Source organism: Alligator mississippiensis, chromosome 1 (assembly GCF_030867095.1).
Source record: "Alligator mississippiensis isolate rAllMis1 chromosome 1, rAllMis1, whole genome shotgun sequence".
NCBI classification, from domain to species: Eukaryota; Metazoa; Chordata; order Crocodylia; family Alligatoridae; genus Alligator; species Alligator mississippiensis.
In genome coordinates this window covers 347,187,215-347,206,429 of record NC_081824.1, presented here as the reverse complement: position 1 = coordinate 347,206,429, position 19,215 = coordinate 347,187,215, and the positions used below count along the sequence as shown (strand labels likewise).

Genomic DNA, 19,215 nt, shown 5'->3' with positions numbered 1-19,215 from the left:
TAAATGTGTGTTGTTTCTAACAGCAGTTTTCTGGGTTTGTAACCCCTGCGTCCATATCACCGAAAGAAAGAAGGGAGGGGAGAAAGAAAAGACTATCAGGGGGAAACCCCGGGCTACTGAAAGCTTAGATTCATCATAAAATAAAATATTGTGCTAGAATACACTGTTAGGGGGGACGCTGAGGCAATAGATTTAGAGATCTAGTTTCCACAACGTTACCAATTCAAAATTAAGAGAGTTGAGACGTTCATTCACTTGCCTGGGTATTGCAATAAATTTCCTAGATAAATTATGACAGCCTTGCTAGTGCATCTATTGGCATCTTTACCATTACTAATACACACATTGCTTGTAAAGAAAGTATGGCAAGGACTACTGCAGATTGAAGGAAAAACTGTGCTACACCATTTCACACCTCATACAAAGAGCCTAAAACAACAACAACAACAGCAAGGAAAATGTAAACTATCCGGCCCATAGGTAAGCATCTGAAAGTAGTATTCTCTGTATGTTTGGGAGGGGGACAGGACCTTTTTCTTAAATTATACAGATAAATTAAGCACAGATATTATACAGACATCAAAACGTGTCAAAATAATTTATAGTTAACCCCCGCCCCCCAACTATCCTGCGTTTCCTTAGTTTGGAAAGAGAGAAAAAGACACTAAACTTTTTGAAAGAGAACTGCTTTCAGCATCAGCCATTCATGATCAGTTGATACACTTAGACATCTACTGCAGTGAAGCTGAATTTTAAATTAAAAAAGCACACTTATTTTCGAGAAGGTGGCCTTTTATTTTCTACTCTTGCCTTCCTAGCCCATTACACAGGGTCACTGCATTGACGAAAAACGCTATGGAGATTTCTCTGGATACGGATTGATCAAGAGTGAGTACTGTACTACAATGCTAAGAACCTGAATACTGCAACTCTGCCTTTCCAGATACCACAGGAGGTATACAGAAAGCAGGGTCGTTGAAGCTATCACTTAAGTATTTGCAATATTTCCTTACGAGAACTTTTCGACACAGTGTTTATGCATCAGACACAGACTATTTCATTCTAACAAATTTATTTTCTCAATCAGCTCTTACGGAATCACTACTCAAATTAAATTACAATCAAATTATCACATCAAAAGATACCCTTATTACCTAACAACTGTCCATATTTTCATTTCATTTCATTTTGATTTGTGCTCGTCTGAAAAAAACACGTAATACAAGATCTGGGGAAAAATAAATTACCGTTTTGCAGCAGTTCATAGGTATTCTGAATAAAATATTAAAAGAAGTCATTTAATGAAAATATAAAGCAAATATTTTTTTAGATCAACAACGGATCTAACAATTCTATATTGCCGTCTTTTTGAAAAGTCTGTTTATTAAAACCTACCAAAAACACTGCTTGGAAATGGCAGCATTATATAATCACATCCACAGCACCCATTCAATCAAAGTTGGCAACGGATTTAGGAGAGGAGAAGTTCAGATAAGTGCAGCTGCAGATGCTCAGTCCTTCTAAATCCCTTTATCTGAATCAGTCCAGAAATAAAAAATAAAAATATTAATAAAAAAAATATTAGCAGTGGATTTTTTTTTATGAATCTTCCATGGTGATTGGCAGCCGTCAGGAGCACGACTTTTGACAGCCCTAAATTATTTCCCTTTCTCTCGCTGTTTCCCTTAATTCATACGAAGTCCTTCTACAGAGCTCCAACTTCAGGGACCAACAACCTCTCCTCAAGTTATTTTTTTCCCGGTGTCTGTCCCTCCCCCCTTTCTTCTCGGGGTCAGCTTTCGGTATGCGGTTATTTCTTTCCATATTTTTGTTCTAAATATATATGTGTGTGTGTATATATATATCTATATTTGCTCCCCTATACAATACAGTCTGCTTTTTTTTAGTGCTGTGTGCATATATATATATATATATATATATATATATATATATATATATATGTTTTCCTGGAGAAAGTGGCCCTTTTAATTTTGCAGAATACACACACACACGCACACACACACATATATAAATATATATATATATTTCCAGAGTGGATGCCTGCTTTGCACCGAAATAATGTGGTTTGGCCAAGAAAAACAGGGTACTGGAAAGCAGCAGGCACCCTCTGATCAACCAGATTATTTTGCTTCTGCTTCCTTTTTTTTTTTTCGGATTGCTCCCATTTGAAAAAAAAAAAAAGTGAGGGAAAGAAAAAAATGAAAGTTTCCGTGATCCATATGAAGAGAGCCCTTTTGGGGGGCACGGAGGGGCTTAGGCTAGTGGAGTGGGGGGGCGTGTAGGAGGGACAGAAGAGGTGCAGAGATAGTTGATCGCTGCAGGAAGGGATAATTTAGAGGCGGGTAGGGGGGACCACACTCCCCCTTCTCCCCCCTCCCCCGAAAAAAATTAAGGAAGGGGGGAAAAAAACCCAACACATCTGCAGCTTTGGTGCATGATGCATCTCCACCCCAGATCCCAGCAGAGGAGAAATGCTAGCTATCGCTCGGAGGGACCGTCTCAAGCGCTTTCTATTTATATATATTCATATATATATATATATATGTATGTATGTGTGTGTGTATAAAAAAAAGCAGTCTAAAGAAGTCTGGGGTCGTGTGTGTGTGTGTGCGTGCGTGGTCGTGGCTGCCGGTCCCCCCTGCCCTGGTCGTCCCTTCTCGCCCCTGACTCTGCCCCCGGCCCTTACTGCGGCGCCCCTCACTGCACGCTGGTCTGCAGTCCGTGGTGGGGCGGCGGCGTGTCGGAGTTCACGTTGCCGACCTGCGAGTAGACATCGTCCGGCGCCTGCTGCTGGATCCCCGGGGGGGTCATCCTTTTCTCTTTCTGCCTCCGATTGCAAAACCAAACCCTGACCACCTCCTTCTCCAGCTGCAGGCTGTCCGCTAGGTTCGTAATCTCCTGGGCGGAGGGCTTGGGGCATTTCAGAAAGTGACTCTCCAAGGCCCCTTTGACACTCACCTCGATGGAGGTCCGCTTCTTCCTCTTCCTGCCCTGGGCCGCGATCTTGTCGATGCTGGTGGGGCTGCCCGTGGAGGAGTCGGCTTCCTCCAGCCACTTGTTCAACAAAGGCTTGAGCTTGCACATGTTCTTGAAGCTGAGCTGCAGAGCCTCAAACCTGCAGATGGTGGTCTGGGAGAAGACGTTCCCGTAGAGGGTGCCCAGGGCCAAGCCCACATCTGCCTGCGTGAAGCCCAGCTTTATCCGGCGCTGCTTGAACTGCTTGGCGAACTGCTCCAGGTCGTCCGAGGTCGGCGTGTCCTCGTCCGAGTGCGGGTCGTGGCTGTTGACGCCGCCGTGGTGCTGCTGCTGGTGGTGCGGATGGTGCTGGTGGTGGTGGTGGTGGTGGCCCGGGTGCTCGCCCAGCTCCGGCGTGTCCCCCCGCACCAGCCCCGGGTGCACCAGGCTCTGGCCGCCGGGCGGGGGGCTCAGCATGCCGTTCACCGTGAAGCCCCCCGGCTGCGAGTAAATGAGCGACTGCTGCTGCTGCCCGCCGCCCATGGACGGCAGGTGGGCGGCCGTGGTGGCGCCCCAGGCCCCCGGGTGCCCCTGGTGCGGGGGGCCCAGGTGCGGCGGCCGGTGGTGCAGCGCCGTGCCCGAGTGCAGCTCGTCGCGGCCCGCGCCGCCCTTCACCTCGGGCGGCGCCTGCCCCTGGCCCTGCGGCGGCGGCTGCTGCTGCGGGCTGCCCGTCATGCCTACCGGGCTGCTGGACCAGGGCGAGCCCGCTTCCACGGCGGCGGCGGCGGCCGCGGCGGCGGCGGCGGCGGCGTGGGGCAGGGCTGTCACCCACTGGTGGGCATGGCTCAGCATATGGCCGCCGTTGCTGGCCGCCATGGCTCCCTGCATGAAGTCGCTCTGGACCATCTTCACGGAGGACGGGTCGGTCCGGTAGGCGCCGGACACCGACGTGACGGCCACGCTGCCCGGCTGCATGCCGCCGCCGCCCGAGTCCGAGTGCACGATGGAGCCGGCGGCCAGGATGCTGTTGCTGGCCAGGTAGGGGTTGGACGTCGCCGTGGCCATGCTCACCTGCCCGGCGGCGAGGGAGGAGGGAGGGAGGGAGGGAGCACGGGCCGCTGCCGCCGCCGCCGCCGCTGCTGCTCCCGCCGCCGCCGCTCGAGCTGGGGCTCTGCTGGAGGGAGGGGGGTGCCGTCCTCCGGGGGGAAGAGGAGGAAGGGGTGGGGGGAAAGGGAGGGGGAAAGCAAAAAAAAGAAATAAATAGAGAAGAGGGGGGTGGTGATGATGAAGCAGGGGAGGAAAAAAAAAGAAGGGGGGAAAAAAAGCGAAAAAAAAAAAAAAAAGCAAAGAAATCCCCCCCTCCCCTGCGCCGCCTGCCCTCCGATCTCTCAGCAGCACATTTCGCCCTCGCTTCTCCCTCTCGGAGTGAAACTTTTCTTGTTTTTCTTCCTCCTTTAAGGCTTTGTGTGTGTGTGTGTGTGTGTGTGTGTGTGTGTGTGTGTGAGAGAGAGAGAGAGAGAGAGAGAGAGAGAGTGTGTGTGTGTGTGTGTGTGGGTTCCCCCCTCCTCTGTGTGTGTCTCTCTCTCCTTGATCTCCTCTGGGTTTGCTGTTTTGTTTTGTTTTGGTTTTTGTTTTGTTTGGTTTTTTTTTTTTGTTCCTTCTTTTATTGGCAAGTTTTTGTTGCTGGTGGTGGCGGTGGTGGCGGCGGTGGTTGGTGTCCTAAGAAAACTTCCTGGGATGCGGATGGCGGCAGGAGGAGGGCTGGCCTGGAGGATGCTGCTGCATGTCTCAAAGTTGGGCTGTCGCTGGAGCACTTTGTTCCCTGTGAAACCAGAGTCCGGTCGCAGCCTGCTCGCTGGAGTCGCAGCCCGGATGAGTCATGGTTCCTCGCTTTTTAGGCCGGATTTTTTAATTTTTTTTTAAAGTTGAAATTTCTTGCAAAAACAAAAAAAAAAAAGATTTTTTTTTTTTTAATTCCAGCAGTTGGCTGAGGAGGGAGGAGGAGGAGGAGGAGGAGGAGGTGTGCCTTGGCGGAGAGGTGTGTGCCTGCGTGAGTGCATATAGGGTATCCTTTATACACTGGCTCCGGTGGGGAAGTTGGCTGGCGGCATGGCCCCGGCGCGGTGCTGGAGTGGAGCCGCTCTCCTCGCTCGTGCCCACCTCTCCTGCTCCGCGCTTCCCGGCTGCCCCTGACAGCTCCGCTCTGCTCCGCTCCGCTCCGTCCCGCCCTCCCGAGCGGGGCTGGCCGAGTGCTGCCCCCGCGCCGCGAGCGCAGCGCACCACCACCACACTTTCCCAAATACAAGGAAGTCGAGCGCCAGCGCCCCCGCGGATTGGCTACCCGCTGTGTGATTGACAGCTCCGAAATGACTGGCTCAGGACGCCAGGCCCCCCTTCCGGCCGTTCCGATTGGTTGCTTTTTAATTTAGGCAAAGTGTCGTAGGAGCTTGGAAAGCTGCCCCCCCACCCCCTCCTTCCCCACACACCCACCGCCACCCCCTCCGCGCGCACACCCCTCCTCCTCTTCTCCTTCCTCCCGCTCTCCCCCCCCTCAGCCTCTTAACTCTTCATGTCCAGCAAATAAATCGGAGGGCTCGCAGCGCCACAGCAACTTGGGCAGGGGGGAGGGGGAGAAAGGGAGAGGGAGAGTGGGAATGGAGAGGTGTGTGGGGAGAGGGGTGAAAGATTAGGGAAGAGAGAAGGAGAACCCCCCCCCCCACACACACACTGTGATAAAGCATGGATTGGAGCTGCATGCACTAGAGTCCCCCTCATGGGCACCTAATTCCCATCATTTGTAAGCAGCCATTGTCTATAGGCTACAGTCTGCATCGTTCAGACAGTCAACACCTCCAGAAAGAAGTGTCCTCTCACGGTGCAAAGTTTTGCCTTTCATTTATTTCCCTCTTGTTTAGATCTCCAAAAGCCTTTTGGGGTGGAGTTTTTTTTGTGTGTGTGGCCAATACACATCTCCATAGCGATGATCAATTAACCGATCTTAGGCTGCAGCTAACATGGCAAGTTGTTCCCTTAATGACACGCAACCCGCCCCGCGCTCCTTTGTTTTAGTTTGCGAGTTCCCCTAGACTGACGGAAACTACGCTGCAGCTCCTCGGGCTTTGCACACCTCTGTGCACACGTGCTTCGGTCGCTGCTTCGGACCCAGAAGGGTTGGGACTGGGCACAGCACCCCATCCAGCACAGCTCGAGCGTAGACCCACGTGCATGTTATGAAAGATGTTCAACCTGAATGCCTTCATTTGAGGGTGGGGGGAGAGATCAAGAATGAATCCTTCAGGTCCACCAAACAATCGTTTGCCCCATGTCTGTGTCCTACCGGTCTGTTTATATATACACATATATATGTATATGTGTGTGTGTATGTATATGTGTGTATATATGTATGTGTGTACGTATATGTATGCGTGTGTATATGTAGTATATGTATATTTGTGTATATATATGTGTGTGCATGTAGTATATGTATATGTGTGTGTGTGTGTGTGTGTATGCATATGTGGTATGTATATGTATGTATGCATGCGGGTAGATGCATACTCCATATATATATATATATATATATTTTACTCTCTAAGCTGTGGTATTTCACAGGAAACCAAGTTGGTTGTATGAAACGTTTTATTATTTCTAGTCCAGCTGAAAGAGTTAAGGGGGGCGGGGGAAGGAGAGAGAGAGAGAGAGAGAGAGATGCGACCAAGCGGAAACGCTGCTCACAGGCAACCTCAGTGAACCAAGAAAAAAGAGAAAGTGGCAACCAAAACAAGGGCAAATTGAACACTCCTCGGGGATTTCCAATGAAATAACACAATTCGGACATTCAAGGAACACATCTTTACTAATGATTGTGTTGGTGTGGTGCGATCCACACATGTTACCGAGCATACGCACCTATAATGTAGAGGCATATGTATATATGAATCTCGTGTGTGTGTGTGTGCATGTGTGTGTGCGCGCGCCCGGGTCTATAGATAGCAAAAATGCATTATGTTTACATCCAAACGTAAAACACAAACGCCCCTCCCTCCTCTCTCACTTAATAATTTCAGCCCGGAATTCAGTTTAGTTCAATTCAGTTTCCAGCCCAAGCCCAATAGCAAGTATGCAGCGTTTGCGTGATCTGAAGATTAACTGTAGACTGGCAGAATTTATTTAGGACTCGGTCCAGGTCTTGCTTGCACGGTAAAAGATACCACCGTAGGTAGGTTTAGAAAAACCATTAATGTGAAGTATACAGATCTGAAGAGCAATGGTAACTAAACCCTAAACATAACGATTTTTTTTTCGTTCCCATGCGTTCTCCAAAGGTTTCTTTTTTATATATAAAAGATCTAACACAGATTTCATTGAATAAATCTGAGATCTCCAGGTGCAGGCGTCTGAATAGTCAGTGCCAGAACCCCATGTTTTCCTTTCCAGCCGATTTTGCTTGGATCAGGCTCAAAAACCGAGTGAGTCTCGTGGTTTTGTTTACACTGAATGGGGAGGATAGGAACGGTGCCATGGGGCCGTCTTTCATTAATATACAGTGAGGATTTTGTCTAAATTACTGCTATGAATTTCACAGTACACGCTTTCAAAAGCCGTCTCAGGTGGCCTGATGAAACGTGATAGCGCCTCTGCAAACAGATCTACTTTCTTAATAAAAAAAAAAAGGAAGAAAAAAAAAAAAGAAATCCTAAAAAAATATTGTACACACGCACAAAAAAAGAGCTAGTGCTGGAGTTTTGTCTTTTATTTGTTTTAAAAAAAACTTAGTTCCCCAACTCTCGCCCACCCCCTCCCTCGCAGAGTGTGATTGTTTTGTCTGGAAAAAAATCCAAAGTATAACAAGGGGAGAACAGTTAGTGCTGATTTTCATTTGCATAAATTTTCATATATTTTGGTGAAAATAATAGACTAGTGGAGAGCTGGGCTTAGTGGAGTCAGTGCAAAGGAAAATCTTAGCATGGATGGTTTCGCTGGAGTTCAGAACATGCTTTTTTCCTTGTCACCTTATTAAAATAATTATTTTTTTTTTAAATTCTCTAAATCCTGGAAGTTTGGTCGGTAAGTGTTTGTCATTTTTTTTCTCTATTTTTTGTTTTCTTGAAAGCCTTCTGAATATATTTTGGAAAGCTTAGGACAAGACAGGGAGCCCATGGCAACTCTCTAGAAGGAAACAAGCTGTTTTAAAAAAAGCCCACCAGGAACAAAAAACACCTTAGTGAAATATTACATTAAAAAAAGCATGGATTCATTCCAAAAGCTCAAGGCAGGAAAGCAATTCTTTAGTACTGGAAAGTGTTCTGGTTCCTACTTTACTTTTCTGGGCACTGTTAATTATTGCAGCACTAGTGCTCAAGGAAAAAAGAAAAACAAGAGCCCTAGAAAATATTACAGATCCTAAAGATTGAAGGATGATAAATATGTATTGTTTGCAAACCCTTCTTCAGGAGAATCTCTTCCGAGGCTGGGGGAGCTAAAGCAGGTTTAAACAGCAGTAGAGGGCTAAGGGGACAAGTGAAGAAGGAGAGAACTGGACACCTGCTGAGAGAGCTGGGGAGTGAGAGAAACCAGTGTGGTGCTGGGGGAGGAAGAGGAGAAGGTGGAGAGCGGTGGTGTGCACAGAGGGTTAATATTGTAACTAGGGAACAGACGGTTAAGCACAACATCTAGAGCTCTGTAGTGAAAGTCCATCAGAAAGAGTATAATCAATCAAAACTAACCAGGACATCCCTTCATTTTATTCTCAAAGGAGATTGGAGCCTGAGCATTACAAACCAGATTTCACTTTTTCTCCCCCCCTCTCTTTTCTGACAGCCTTTCGAGTCCCTAGATCCACTTTCCCTGAATCCCATCTAATTGAGAGGTATAGCCTAATGATCTGCAACTCTCTTATAGCTTCAGCGTGATAAATAATGTGATAAATAATGTAGGATGAAATTAGTAGGCCTAATACTGCTCTTGAAAACTTTACCAAGGCTTAAATATCCCTGGTGTGGCTTTCATTTGTTTTTATTTTATTTCTGGTTGCATCCCCCCGCCCCCTCTTTTGGGCACTCAGCAACTTGTGATCATTGTAATTTCCTAGAATTAGTTACTTCTTTGGAAAGGGTCGATACTCAAATCAATAAAATGGCTTGTAAAACTAGGGAGGTATAGGTTTCAATTTGGGGGTGGGGGAGGATGAATCGCTCATTTTCCACTTCTTGTTGACGTGCTCAGCGTCTCTTTTGACTGGGGTTAACTCTGTGTGCTCCATCGGAACAGATGCCGTATAGAGCTGCTCCCTCAAGATCATTTGTTTCCTTGATGGGGGAACATTTCTGAGCAGAACATATTGGTTGCCATAGAGAAAGAAATAAAAGGAAGAACACTAGTCACATTAAGCTATATGTTTGTGCACTGGGCTTTAGATAAAAGGGCCCCGGTTCAGCCAAAGAGAACGAAGCCAAGCCAGAGCTTCCTTAGCTTCACTTAAAACGAGCTTTATTTTGTTTTTGGACTTTTGCAGTTGAAACATATAAGCTAATTTTATTGGCTGTCGTTAATTTTATATGATCCGCTTTGCTGAACCAAATAAACTTTGGGAGTGCTCGGGGGGAGGCCGGCCGGCCGGCAGGGGGCGCGCGGCGGCGGCCAGCAGAGCGCGCCGGCAGCTCAGCCGCAATCCTCTCCTCCCGAAGTTGTCAGAGGAGTGAGTGTGCAGCTTACCACCTCCCCGGCCCTCCCCAGCGTGTCTCTGATATTTTATACGGCTATAGGCACAGTGACATCAGGCAAGAGTCTCCGTGGGCTGGATCAAACAAAACCTAGGCTAAAGTATTTCCAGGAAGCCAAACTTTTGAGCCCAAATAGAGCTGTCGCACCGCTCCACCCAGGGGGGTTTGAGAGGGGCTTAAAAAAAAAGTCACCGCAAAAGTTCCCCAGTTGGGCACAGTATCTGAACCCGATTTAAGGCCTGCGAAGGAGTGACATGGGTGCAAACACATAAATCAGCACACATATTTCAGGCTTGGTGCATCTCAGATTTTTTGCCCAAAGAAACGCTCTCAAACCGCTGGAGCTAGAACAAAGCCATTCAGGGTTGCCTTGCGTCCTTTAATATGCAATTGCCATTTCAACCCCTAAAAAGTATCTGCAGGATTCCCAAGGAAGTGGCCACTCCCTCCCTGTCAATGACTTCACTGTCTCTGAACGCAGTGATGGAAGATTAGGACAACTATCTAGAACATCACAAATCAGCATCACGAAACGTACGCCAAAACTAGGCAGGAAGTTCCCGCCGTAGACATGTACAGACATTTGAAAAAAGTCCACAAATAAATAATAAAACAAAGAAAAAATCTCACTGCAGGATTTGCTGAGACTTTCTGTTGTTTTGCATTTACCTAAATAGGTTAAGTAGCCAACTCCTTTTAGGCATTTTAGCAGGTAGCTAGAGGGGGTGCATAAGAAAGAAACCGGCTTGTATGATTTTATTGGTAAATACATATGCATGCATGCCTATCTGCATCCATCCATCCATCCACCCCCCGGCCAGCCCACATCCCTCTGGCATCAGCTAACACCTGTAAAAGGGAGAGTGCCACAGAAGCCTTGTGGGACAATTTGATGCATAGCCACCCTGCAAGGGGGAGGGAGACAGACAACTTTGTTCTTTGCAACTGGAGCTCCACCAGTTTTACTGTTAACTGGGAAAGTTTTATTCTCGGTCTTTGCAAGGTAAAGGCTAATTACGTACTAAAAGAGTACAGTCCATAGATCTGATAGATCCTAGAAAGTCAACTCATTGATTAAAAACATAAGACAACGATGAAAACCTAAGAAACAATGCAAAACAACCTAGACTTCCCCCTTCACCACCCCTGAGACTTCATTTTAAAAACTGAATGAAGCCTAAACGTGTAGTGAACGTGTTTGAAAATGCGCTGAGATATTTACGTGACTAAAAAAACTTTCCACCTTACTGCATGTGGCAAATTAAGGAAGGACAATATCCTAGAGTATGAGGCTACATTTTCAGAGTGCAATTTTCGACCCATACTACGCCAGATGACTTTTGTTTTACCACTGTTTATCCAAGTTTTTATACCTAGGACCACGGGGTTTTGAGTTAGAGAGATCTCCAGTGTTGGATATCTCATATTTGGAAAACAATGTATTTTCGTGTACGTCTTGCTTTGTCTCGCCCCCCCCCCCCAAAAAAGAAGTACAACTTGCATTTATATTAGTATCAACTCCTTAGGCTTGTTATTGTAAGAGTTACTGGCAGAACACATCAAAGAGAATAAAAAGCAATCAGAAAGCACGGGCACTAAAATGAGCAACAAGTTAATTTGACCAGACTTACTGTTCAGTTAACTGTTTAAAAATATTATTCAGATGTGATCACTACTGTTTATGCGCTACAGACCACGATCGTTATAACAAGGCTACAAAGAGGGAATTAAAAAAAATATTTTGTTGGGTTAGAAGCCTTTGCCGACGTATTAGAGAAGGCAAAGTGGAGGGTCACTGTCTGTAGCATCCATTTACTTATATTCGAGACCGATTAGGTGTATAATAATACAATCGTGGAGAGCAACTGCCTAATTAGCATTCACAGATTAAAAAGTTAAGCATAAAGACACACTACACATACAGTATGCTATAGGCGAAACGCATTCCTTTGTAATACAGCAGTCAGATGAAAACATAGAGTTGTCTGGATTCCAGCTATGTAGCTTTCTTGGCCAACGTGATTTGCTATATGTCTTTAAAGCTTACCCATATTGTAGTTCACAGTTCTTATGAGCATGTTGATAGCTGAACTAGGAATGCGCTAAGCAATCTGAGGAAAATAGGAAAATATCCATATTACTTTTAAAGGCTTACAGTAATAACGATAAACACAATAGACAGCCTAATCATTTATCCCTACGTTTTATTATGAAGTCTTCAGTCTTGACCTTATTTATTGTTTTTGGGGATAACAAAAACATTCCTGATTCTGTAATAAATTAGAAATACAATGCAGTGCTACACATGCAAATCGAGATATGGGTTTAAAATATAGGTACTTTTTGAGCTGCATAATTCTGATATTATACAACCCATTGTACTTGGGGTGCACCCACCACGTACAGTAATGAAAGTTGCCAAATTAATGGAACAATCTATCTGTTAACTTGAGTTCACGGTAGACACATTGCATATGATGGAAACCTTAATGCTCCCACCCCTACCTTAAAATCACAGGGATATATAGTTACAACCTAGCTTCTTGAACATGTAGATTTTATTTATATGAATAATTGTGCATGTAGCAACATAAAAAGGATTTACAAGTCATAGCATTTTAAAAAGACTGTGAAAACCCTAGTCCTGGCTTTTATTAGACATGATATCATTCTGATTTGCGTGCTTGCCATCTCAATCGCGTTTCACATTTTTTTTTAAAGGATCCATATGCATTACATAGATTTTCTTTTCCACGCACAGGACTGGCAGTCCTCTTAGTGGAGAGGAGGGTGAATAATTGTGGTACACCAGAAAACAGTTCGTGCAGTTTGGCAGCTCTGTTTTTTATTATTAGATTTTTTGACATTTGAACTTGTCTATTGTCTGAGGAGCTCAGTGCAGATTGCAGTAGGTCAAGCTTAAGGCTGCTCTTTTTGGCATTTCACACAAACATGCACATGCTGTCTATTCTCCTTTAGTGAATGCAGAAGCTACAATTTTACTGATATTTTTTTTTCCTCGGGAGATATAATCCGACTGATATTTTCATGATTGTGCGGTTATTTATTTTTAAAATTTTACATCAGTCCCTAATACATAATATCTACATCTTGCTGTAGGATGCTTTAAAGTAGCTGGGCGCTTTTATAGCAGTATAATTTCAGCATCAAAATGTTTGATGAAGGGACTTCAGTAGCTCTGGGATTAAATGACAGTATTTCCGTGCAGCTTCACTCAACTCTATCATGACTCATACAGTCAAAAGTTAACATCATTCATCATTTCATCTTATCCCCCTCCCCACACACCCCCTCCTCCTCCAAATTCAACCCTGTGCGATCTTACTTTTAAAAAAAAATGTTGCTTGATAGAGCTGTGGAGGAGGAGATCCTGAAATCCTAACGTGGCTTTTACACAACTTTCCACCTCCATTCTGCAGCCCTCAGGAGTAAGAAGCCCAGGGTAACAATAACAGCAGCAATGGTGTGCCCTGGCCTTTTATGCGGTTTGCTTAAAACCATCAAACAAACAAACCCGCCCACACAACGTGGCTTATTACAGATCCACTTATTACAATTAAAATGTAAAATGCAATTTTATAGTTCTGGGGGGAGCACAAGGGGGACAGGCTGGACGCAAACTGAATCAACCCCGATTAGGAAAGTCAGGTTCGGCTCTCAGCTCCTGCCTAAATAACTTTTCCCCCTGGCGTGAGTTACGTTATGGATTTATTTAGTTTGCTGAGACTTTTCTTGTCTGATGCCTCGGTGTGTAGATCCTGGCTGAGCAGAAGCCGATCTCTTCCTAGAGCTGGCTGCATTTCATTTCCATGTCTTAATTCCTTAAAAAAAAAGAGGAGAAAAAAAACAAACCCCAAGAAAAGGAAAAAAAGAGACTACTCCCTTACTTCTGCCCCCCCCCCAGCCTTCTTCAAGAAGCGTCTGATAAGGCGTTTAAAGGTTGTTACTTGAACGCTCAGATCAGCATGCAGAAATGTAATTGCATCGTTTTTCATCGGGAAAGAAAAGAAGGGAGAGGAGAAGGGGGGGGGGAGAGAAAAGGGAAAAAAGAAACCCATAACCAAGAAACCGTAAACGCTGAGTCACTGAGTTGGGGTCACTGGGTAAACGTGAGTGAGAGGCTGGCATCTTCTTGAAAACCCTGGTGCAAACCGTATCCCCTGTCTGCAGCCTCCTCCCCACCCGGGATTTACGAATCCAGACTTTGAATGAAGCGGCCAAAACTGCAGCCAGAGCCGTCCTTTGTCACAGGATCCCCTCCTCAGACACAATGAGACCTGCTTTGTTATGGCCGAATAAGATCAACAAGGAACTACCATCCCAGCTGGCCATGCTGGGCTTCATTGGGGGAGGGGGTGACCAGTCCCTACTGGGGCAAAGGTGGTAGTGGGGGGCCAGGCGCTCTCTGCTCTCCTGGATTTATTTCTTCAGACCTCACTGGAGGAAGGAAACAGGGCGATATTTTTCAAAACATGCATGGAAAAAAAAATCAAAATATGTATATACATATATATATATATATGTGTGTGTGTATGTGTGTGTGTGTGTGTTTGTGTCTATGTATATAACATATGTGTGTGCGCACATACTATATATGTGTGTGTTTATATATGTATATATAGACACACATATATATGTATATATATATATATATGTATGTGTATGTATGTATATATGTGTGTGTATGCCCACATACGTATTATGTTATATTGATATATATATATATACGCCTGAATGTTTTCTTTTTATTTAGCCACACTTTTGTTTTAGGCTGTTTTCTTTTCTCACACCCCCTTCCCCTCTCCCTCTTTGAACTGCTTGGAGGACTTTGCGGTGGTTTGCTTACCGCTGCCCAGGTCTGAGAGGTCTATGGCTGCAGGTATGTGTGAGTGAGCCTCATGACATAACAAAGCTGCTCAGGCCCCTGGCTGCTGGTGGGCTGAATGAAGGGAGTTGAAATCAGTTTGCAGTGAGGCCTGCAGTGGGAAACAAAGAGGCAGAAATGTTGAGAGACCAAGGGGAGGCTGAAATACAGAGAGGCACTGGGCTTCCCAGAGATGCTTTTGCTTCTCAGTGGGGAGCAGCAGCAGAGTCCTCTGGGCTGTCTGTGAGGTTGAGGGCTGGGCTGTACACAGCTCACATTGAATCAGGAGCATTGTGTGCAAATGAATAAGAGTTCACATTGTTTTGAAATGCTGCTATTGTATGCCAGGGGGTGGATTTTGTGCCTGTGTGTCTGTGTTCCTTCTAAAGGTGAGTGCAGATTGCAATAGTTGCTGCTCTGTTTTTGTTTGTCAAACAGGGCTCTTCTCCTGGGAGAGGGGCATGTGGCAGATCCCAGCCCAGGATTACATTAATCAAAGCATTATTTCCCCAGGGATGCACAGCACAAATGATAGTAAATCCTAATAAAATTGGATCGCTGAGAAATTGAACACTTAAAGTAATCTGCTCTGCCTGATAAAAACTTCAGATTTATAAGATATTGTGACCCTCGCTACCAAACACCTAGTATCATCAGCGTGTGTGTGAGAAATAGTGCATATCATACATATGTCTCTGAAAGACAAAGCAGTGTTCAGTATGACACTGTGAGATTACTACATATTAACACTACTATTCACGTTTAGTACTGTTATCGCTATTGGTATTATTATTATTATTGACTGTAACGCCTAAGTGGCCCATGCGTCAATCAGGACTCCATTGTGCTAGGCCCTGTACAAACACAGGCCAAATTAGGACAGCAGATTACTGTCTCACAGCATCTAAAGCCCTCCAGGTAGTGGCTTGCTTTATTTCTAAATAAAATCTCTGATTCCTTTGCAGTCAGAATAGGCCACAAGACCAGAGACTGGCAATTTGAAGCTCATCAGGGACAATGGTCACTTTCACTGTTGGAGGCTACAGGGGAAGGAGGCTGGAATGGTTAAAAGCTGAGGTTCAGGATGGGCAGAGAGGATTAAATCAGACAGAAATCACTGTGGGATGAGCAGTCCCTGGCGGAGGAAGGGACTGTTGTTCTCTCTAGAAGGGAACAGCACCCTGCACCCCTCCTCCCTGCTGAGCGGGCCCTGCCAGGGGCTCCTCTGCCTCATGTGGGGGCTGCCTCCTGGAGGGAGTCACTCCTGCCAGCTCCTCAGCCTCAGCTACCCCCTCCCTGTCCGTTTTTGGGGACAGATCTAAGAGACAAGGGGTTTCAAGAGAGATGATGCTTTGTGGACGGGTGTGCGAGAGCACCTTTTTACGGGTGCAAGTAGTATTGTAATGGGTATGTGGGTTTGTATGGTGGGTTAAGAAGGCAATGATCAGTGACTAGGGGTGTGTGTGTGTGTGTGTGTGTGTGTGTGTGTGTGTGTAACCTTTATATACATACATACATAGGTATACATATACACACACATCTATCTATCTATCTATCTATCTATCTATCTATCTATCTATCTATCTATCTACATAGATAGATATCTCCATAGATAGATAGATATAAAGGTATGGTATATCTCGATAGATAGATAGATAGATAGATAGATAGATAGATAGATAGATAGATAGATAGATAGATAGATAACCTCCTCCCTGCCCCAGGAAAGTTTCTGACTCCAGCGGCAGCAAGTGGAGGAGGCAGGAGCAGCCCCGGGGGCCGGCAAGCCCCTGCCCCCTGCCCCCTTCCCAGCCCCGCGCCGCGCCGCGCCAGCCGCCCCCCGGGTGCCAGCCCCGCGCCCCGCGAGGCGGGCCGGGCCGGGCCGGGCCGGGCTGCAGGAGGAGGCCGAGCAGGGCGCGCGGGGCAGAGGCGCCCCGAGCCGAGGGCTGTGTCTCGGCCCGCGGCGGGAGGCGCTGTGGGGCCGGGCAGGTAGCGCCCGGGCGAGGGGCCGCCGCCGGGCGGGCAGGTTCAGGTAGATGCCTCCGTGCCGGGGAGGGATGGAGGGGGGGAGCCCAAAGAAGCCCGACGTGACGCAACCGGTTCAGCAGCCTCGTCTCCCATTTGGGCTGGTTCAGTTTCAGGAGCTCCGGCTCCCCCCACCCCCTTTCCCATCCGCCGCCTCCTCCCCTCTCCTCCAGTTCATCTCCTCAGGACTGGGGGATGCTGCGGAGCCCTGATAAGTGGCTTGTCTGCACCGGCGAGCGGGGAGCTGCTGGGAGCCGTGAGAAAGGCAAGGGGGAGCGTGGCGGGGGGGGGGATGCGAAGGAGCGAGCGAGGCAGCCCGGACAGACGTGCACCCTCCTCCCGCCCGCCCGCGCGCGCGCACCACATCCCGCGTCCCGCGTCCGGGCCGGGCCGGGCCGCGGCTCCCTCTTGCCACGGGCTGCCCGGCTCCGGGCGCCCAGGTAGCTGCCGCCTGCCAGGCTGGCTGCCCGCCGCGCGCGCGTGTGTGTGTTGGGGGGCGGCGGGAGGGGGCTTCCTCTGATGACTCTTTCCTCTGATATCCTTTCCCCACTGATGCCTCTTTTTTCCTTTCTCTTTTTTAAAGAAACTCCCTGCTCTGCACAGACTTTGCTCCCCAAGTTTGCTTCTCTTGCACTCTCTTTACTTGTCTCTATCCCCCCTCCCCTGCCTGACACTGGATCAAAACTAGGACAGGGGATGGCACTGTCACCCAGAGGGAACACTCCCAAGGTAGGTCTCATTGTGCGGGACAATACTCTCCCACTCCCAGTTTGCTCACTACCCTGGTGGGTTTGGTGTTTTTTTTCTTGCCCCCCTCCCTTCCTCTGCCTCCCCCTTTTTTGCTGCCCTTAATTGGTTCTATCTTGATGTGCGCTTGCTTTGTTTAGCCTCTTTTAATATTTCAGAGGAGCTAGGCAGGAGCAGGGAGCACTGGACTGGGGATGTCTCTGTGACGGTTCCTTCCTTCTGCTGTTCATGGGCATTTGAGATTCAGCTTATCTTTCAAACTCCTGGCTCTTGGAAGACTTTCTAGAAATAGGAGCCTAGTCTACATTATGGATCCAGGGAGCCTAATGGTGTTTGCTCTCATCCAAATCATTTTCTTGTCTTCATAAATGCTAGAGAGATAGGTCAGGTGCCTCATTATTTATTTTAAATATCACTGAAAAAAAGGCTTGGATCAAGTTTTAAACTAAATTTCAGATTGGTTAAATTCCTGTTTATAGCTAAATCTATATCTATATATAGACATAGAAATAGCTCTATCTATGTCTATATATGTGTGTGTATAATATATGTATATGTGTGTATATAATATATATATGTATATATATATATCTCGTACAGGTATACACCTATGCACACACACATATATTACAGGTGTGCATGCACACATGCATGCACATACACATATGCATGTTATGTATATGTGTATATGTATATCTGTGTATGTATTACTGTATATGGTAAATTGATTGAGAATTTTCCTGTAGTGAAGGCCTTAGAGTACATGGCTTCTCTTCACTTCCACAGAAATGCAAAATTGATGGATAAGAAAACAGAACCTATTCCTATATCTATATCTATATAAATATAAATATAGTGTGTGTATGTGTGTGTGTGTGTGTGTGTGTGTATTGACATATACACACACACGTGGGAGGACATACTTTATTACACTAAAATAATGTTGCAAACCTGAAAGTTTCAGGCATAGGATCCTGAAAATATTTATATTAATGGGTCTCCCTGAGATTTACAGTCCTAAGGGAAGGTTTGATTTTGATGACTTTCAGAAAGAGCTGGCTAGACAAATATATCCATGTATATTTTTGGCTTCCTTCATTTATTTATAAGTGATTTCACTGCTGTTTACTGTTCTTGCTCCAGTGCTTTGTAATTATCTCACTCTTGAAGGGCATTTCATAGAATTATTTGCTGTTTCACTTATTACAGATTTTCAGCATCTCTGGGTGTATTTTCCATACATATCTCTAGAAGTAGTTATGTAAGCTTTGTGTGACGAACAAAAATGATACAGAGTAATAGGAATAAGTTCTGTTTTTTTATCCAGCAGTTCTGCGTTTCTGTGGACTTGATGAAGAAGCCATTTACTTTAAGGCCTTCACTATAGATAAATTCTCAATCAGTTTACCATATGATACATATACAGGTGTATACACACATGCACGCACACACACACGTTCATACATACACATGCTTATGCACATATACTGCTGGAAGAGAAAACTACCCAAAATTACTTTGTTAATGCTTCACTATAGGAACTGTAACTGATATTACTATGTACATAAACAAAGAACATTTCAATGTTGTTTGCTGGAAGTAAGGTAGTTTGCTGGAAGTTTATAGTTCACTCTGTAACATTCACTTAATTTATAGACTGTATTATAAATATCCAGGTTCCCCCTCATCTCAGCGTATAAACATATATATACCTACTTATATTTCTAAAACTAACTAAGCAGGGCTACATACTACATCTGAAAAACACACCACCAAGATAAAACTGTATAAAAAAGTAATGAAAATGAAATTTTATATAATGTCAACAACTTCAGCATGATTCTTGCCATAAGTGATTTA

General features: G+C 45.9%; 1 protein-coding gene and 2 long non-coding RNA genes across 20 annotated transcripts in view; 1 reads left to right on the top strand and 2 right to left on the bottom strand.

The window, feature by feature from the left end:
* LOC109282583 (uncharacterized) overlaps positions 1-19,215 on the bottom strand; it is a 105,783-nt gene that overhangs the window by 23,341 nt on the left and 63,227 nt on the right. The window contains exon 8 of one of the 2 annotated variants that reach the window (XR_009459192.1): positions 11,746-11,809. This is a non-coding gene — a long non-coding RNA (uncharacterized LOC109282583). Of the gene's footprint in view, positions 1-11,624; positions 11,810-19,215 lie in introns of those variants that run through there. The other variant, XR_009459191.1, reaches the window with a different exon arrangement.
* On the bottom strand, positions 1,056-5,260 carry POU3F3 (POU class 3 homeobox 3). 2 transcript variants are annotated; one of them, XM_059721021.1, is made up of 2 exons: positions 2,980-4,691; positions 1,056-1,534 (listed from the first exon to the last, which is right to left on the bottom strand). In XM_059721021.1, exons 1-2 carry the CDS (start codon positions 4,039-4,041, stop codon positions 1,472-1,474), a joined length of 1,125 nt encoding a protein of 374 aa, XP_059577004.1. In that variant the 5' UTR covers positions 4,042-4,691; the 3' UTR covers positions 1,056-1,471. The 2 variants fall into 2 exon arrangements, with proteins under 2 accessions (XP_059577004.1, XP_059577003.1); XM_059721020.1 differs by having other exon boundaries at positions 1,056-5,260.
* Positions 7,911-19,215, top strand: part of LOC132247771 (uncharacterized) — a 97,979-nt gene continuing 86,674 nt past the window's right edge. For 12 of the 16 annotated variants that reach the window (XR_009459188.1, XR_009459189.1, XR_009459187.1 and 9 more), the window contains exons 1-2: positions 16,957-17,048; positions 17,192-17,337. This is a non-coding gene — a long non-coding RNA (uncharacterized LOC132247771). Of the gene's footprint in view, positions 8,044-16,533; positions 16,616-16,956; positions 17,049-17,191; positions 17,338-19,215 lie in introns of those variants that run through there. The other 4 variants (XR_009459181.1, XR_009459177.1, XR_009459182.1 and 1 more) reach the window with 4 other exon arrangements.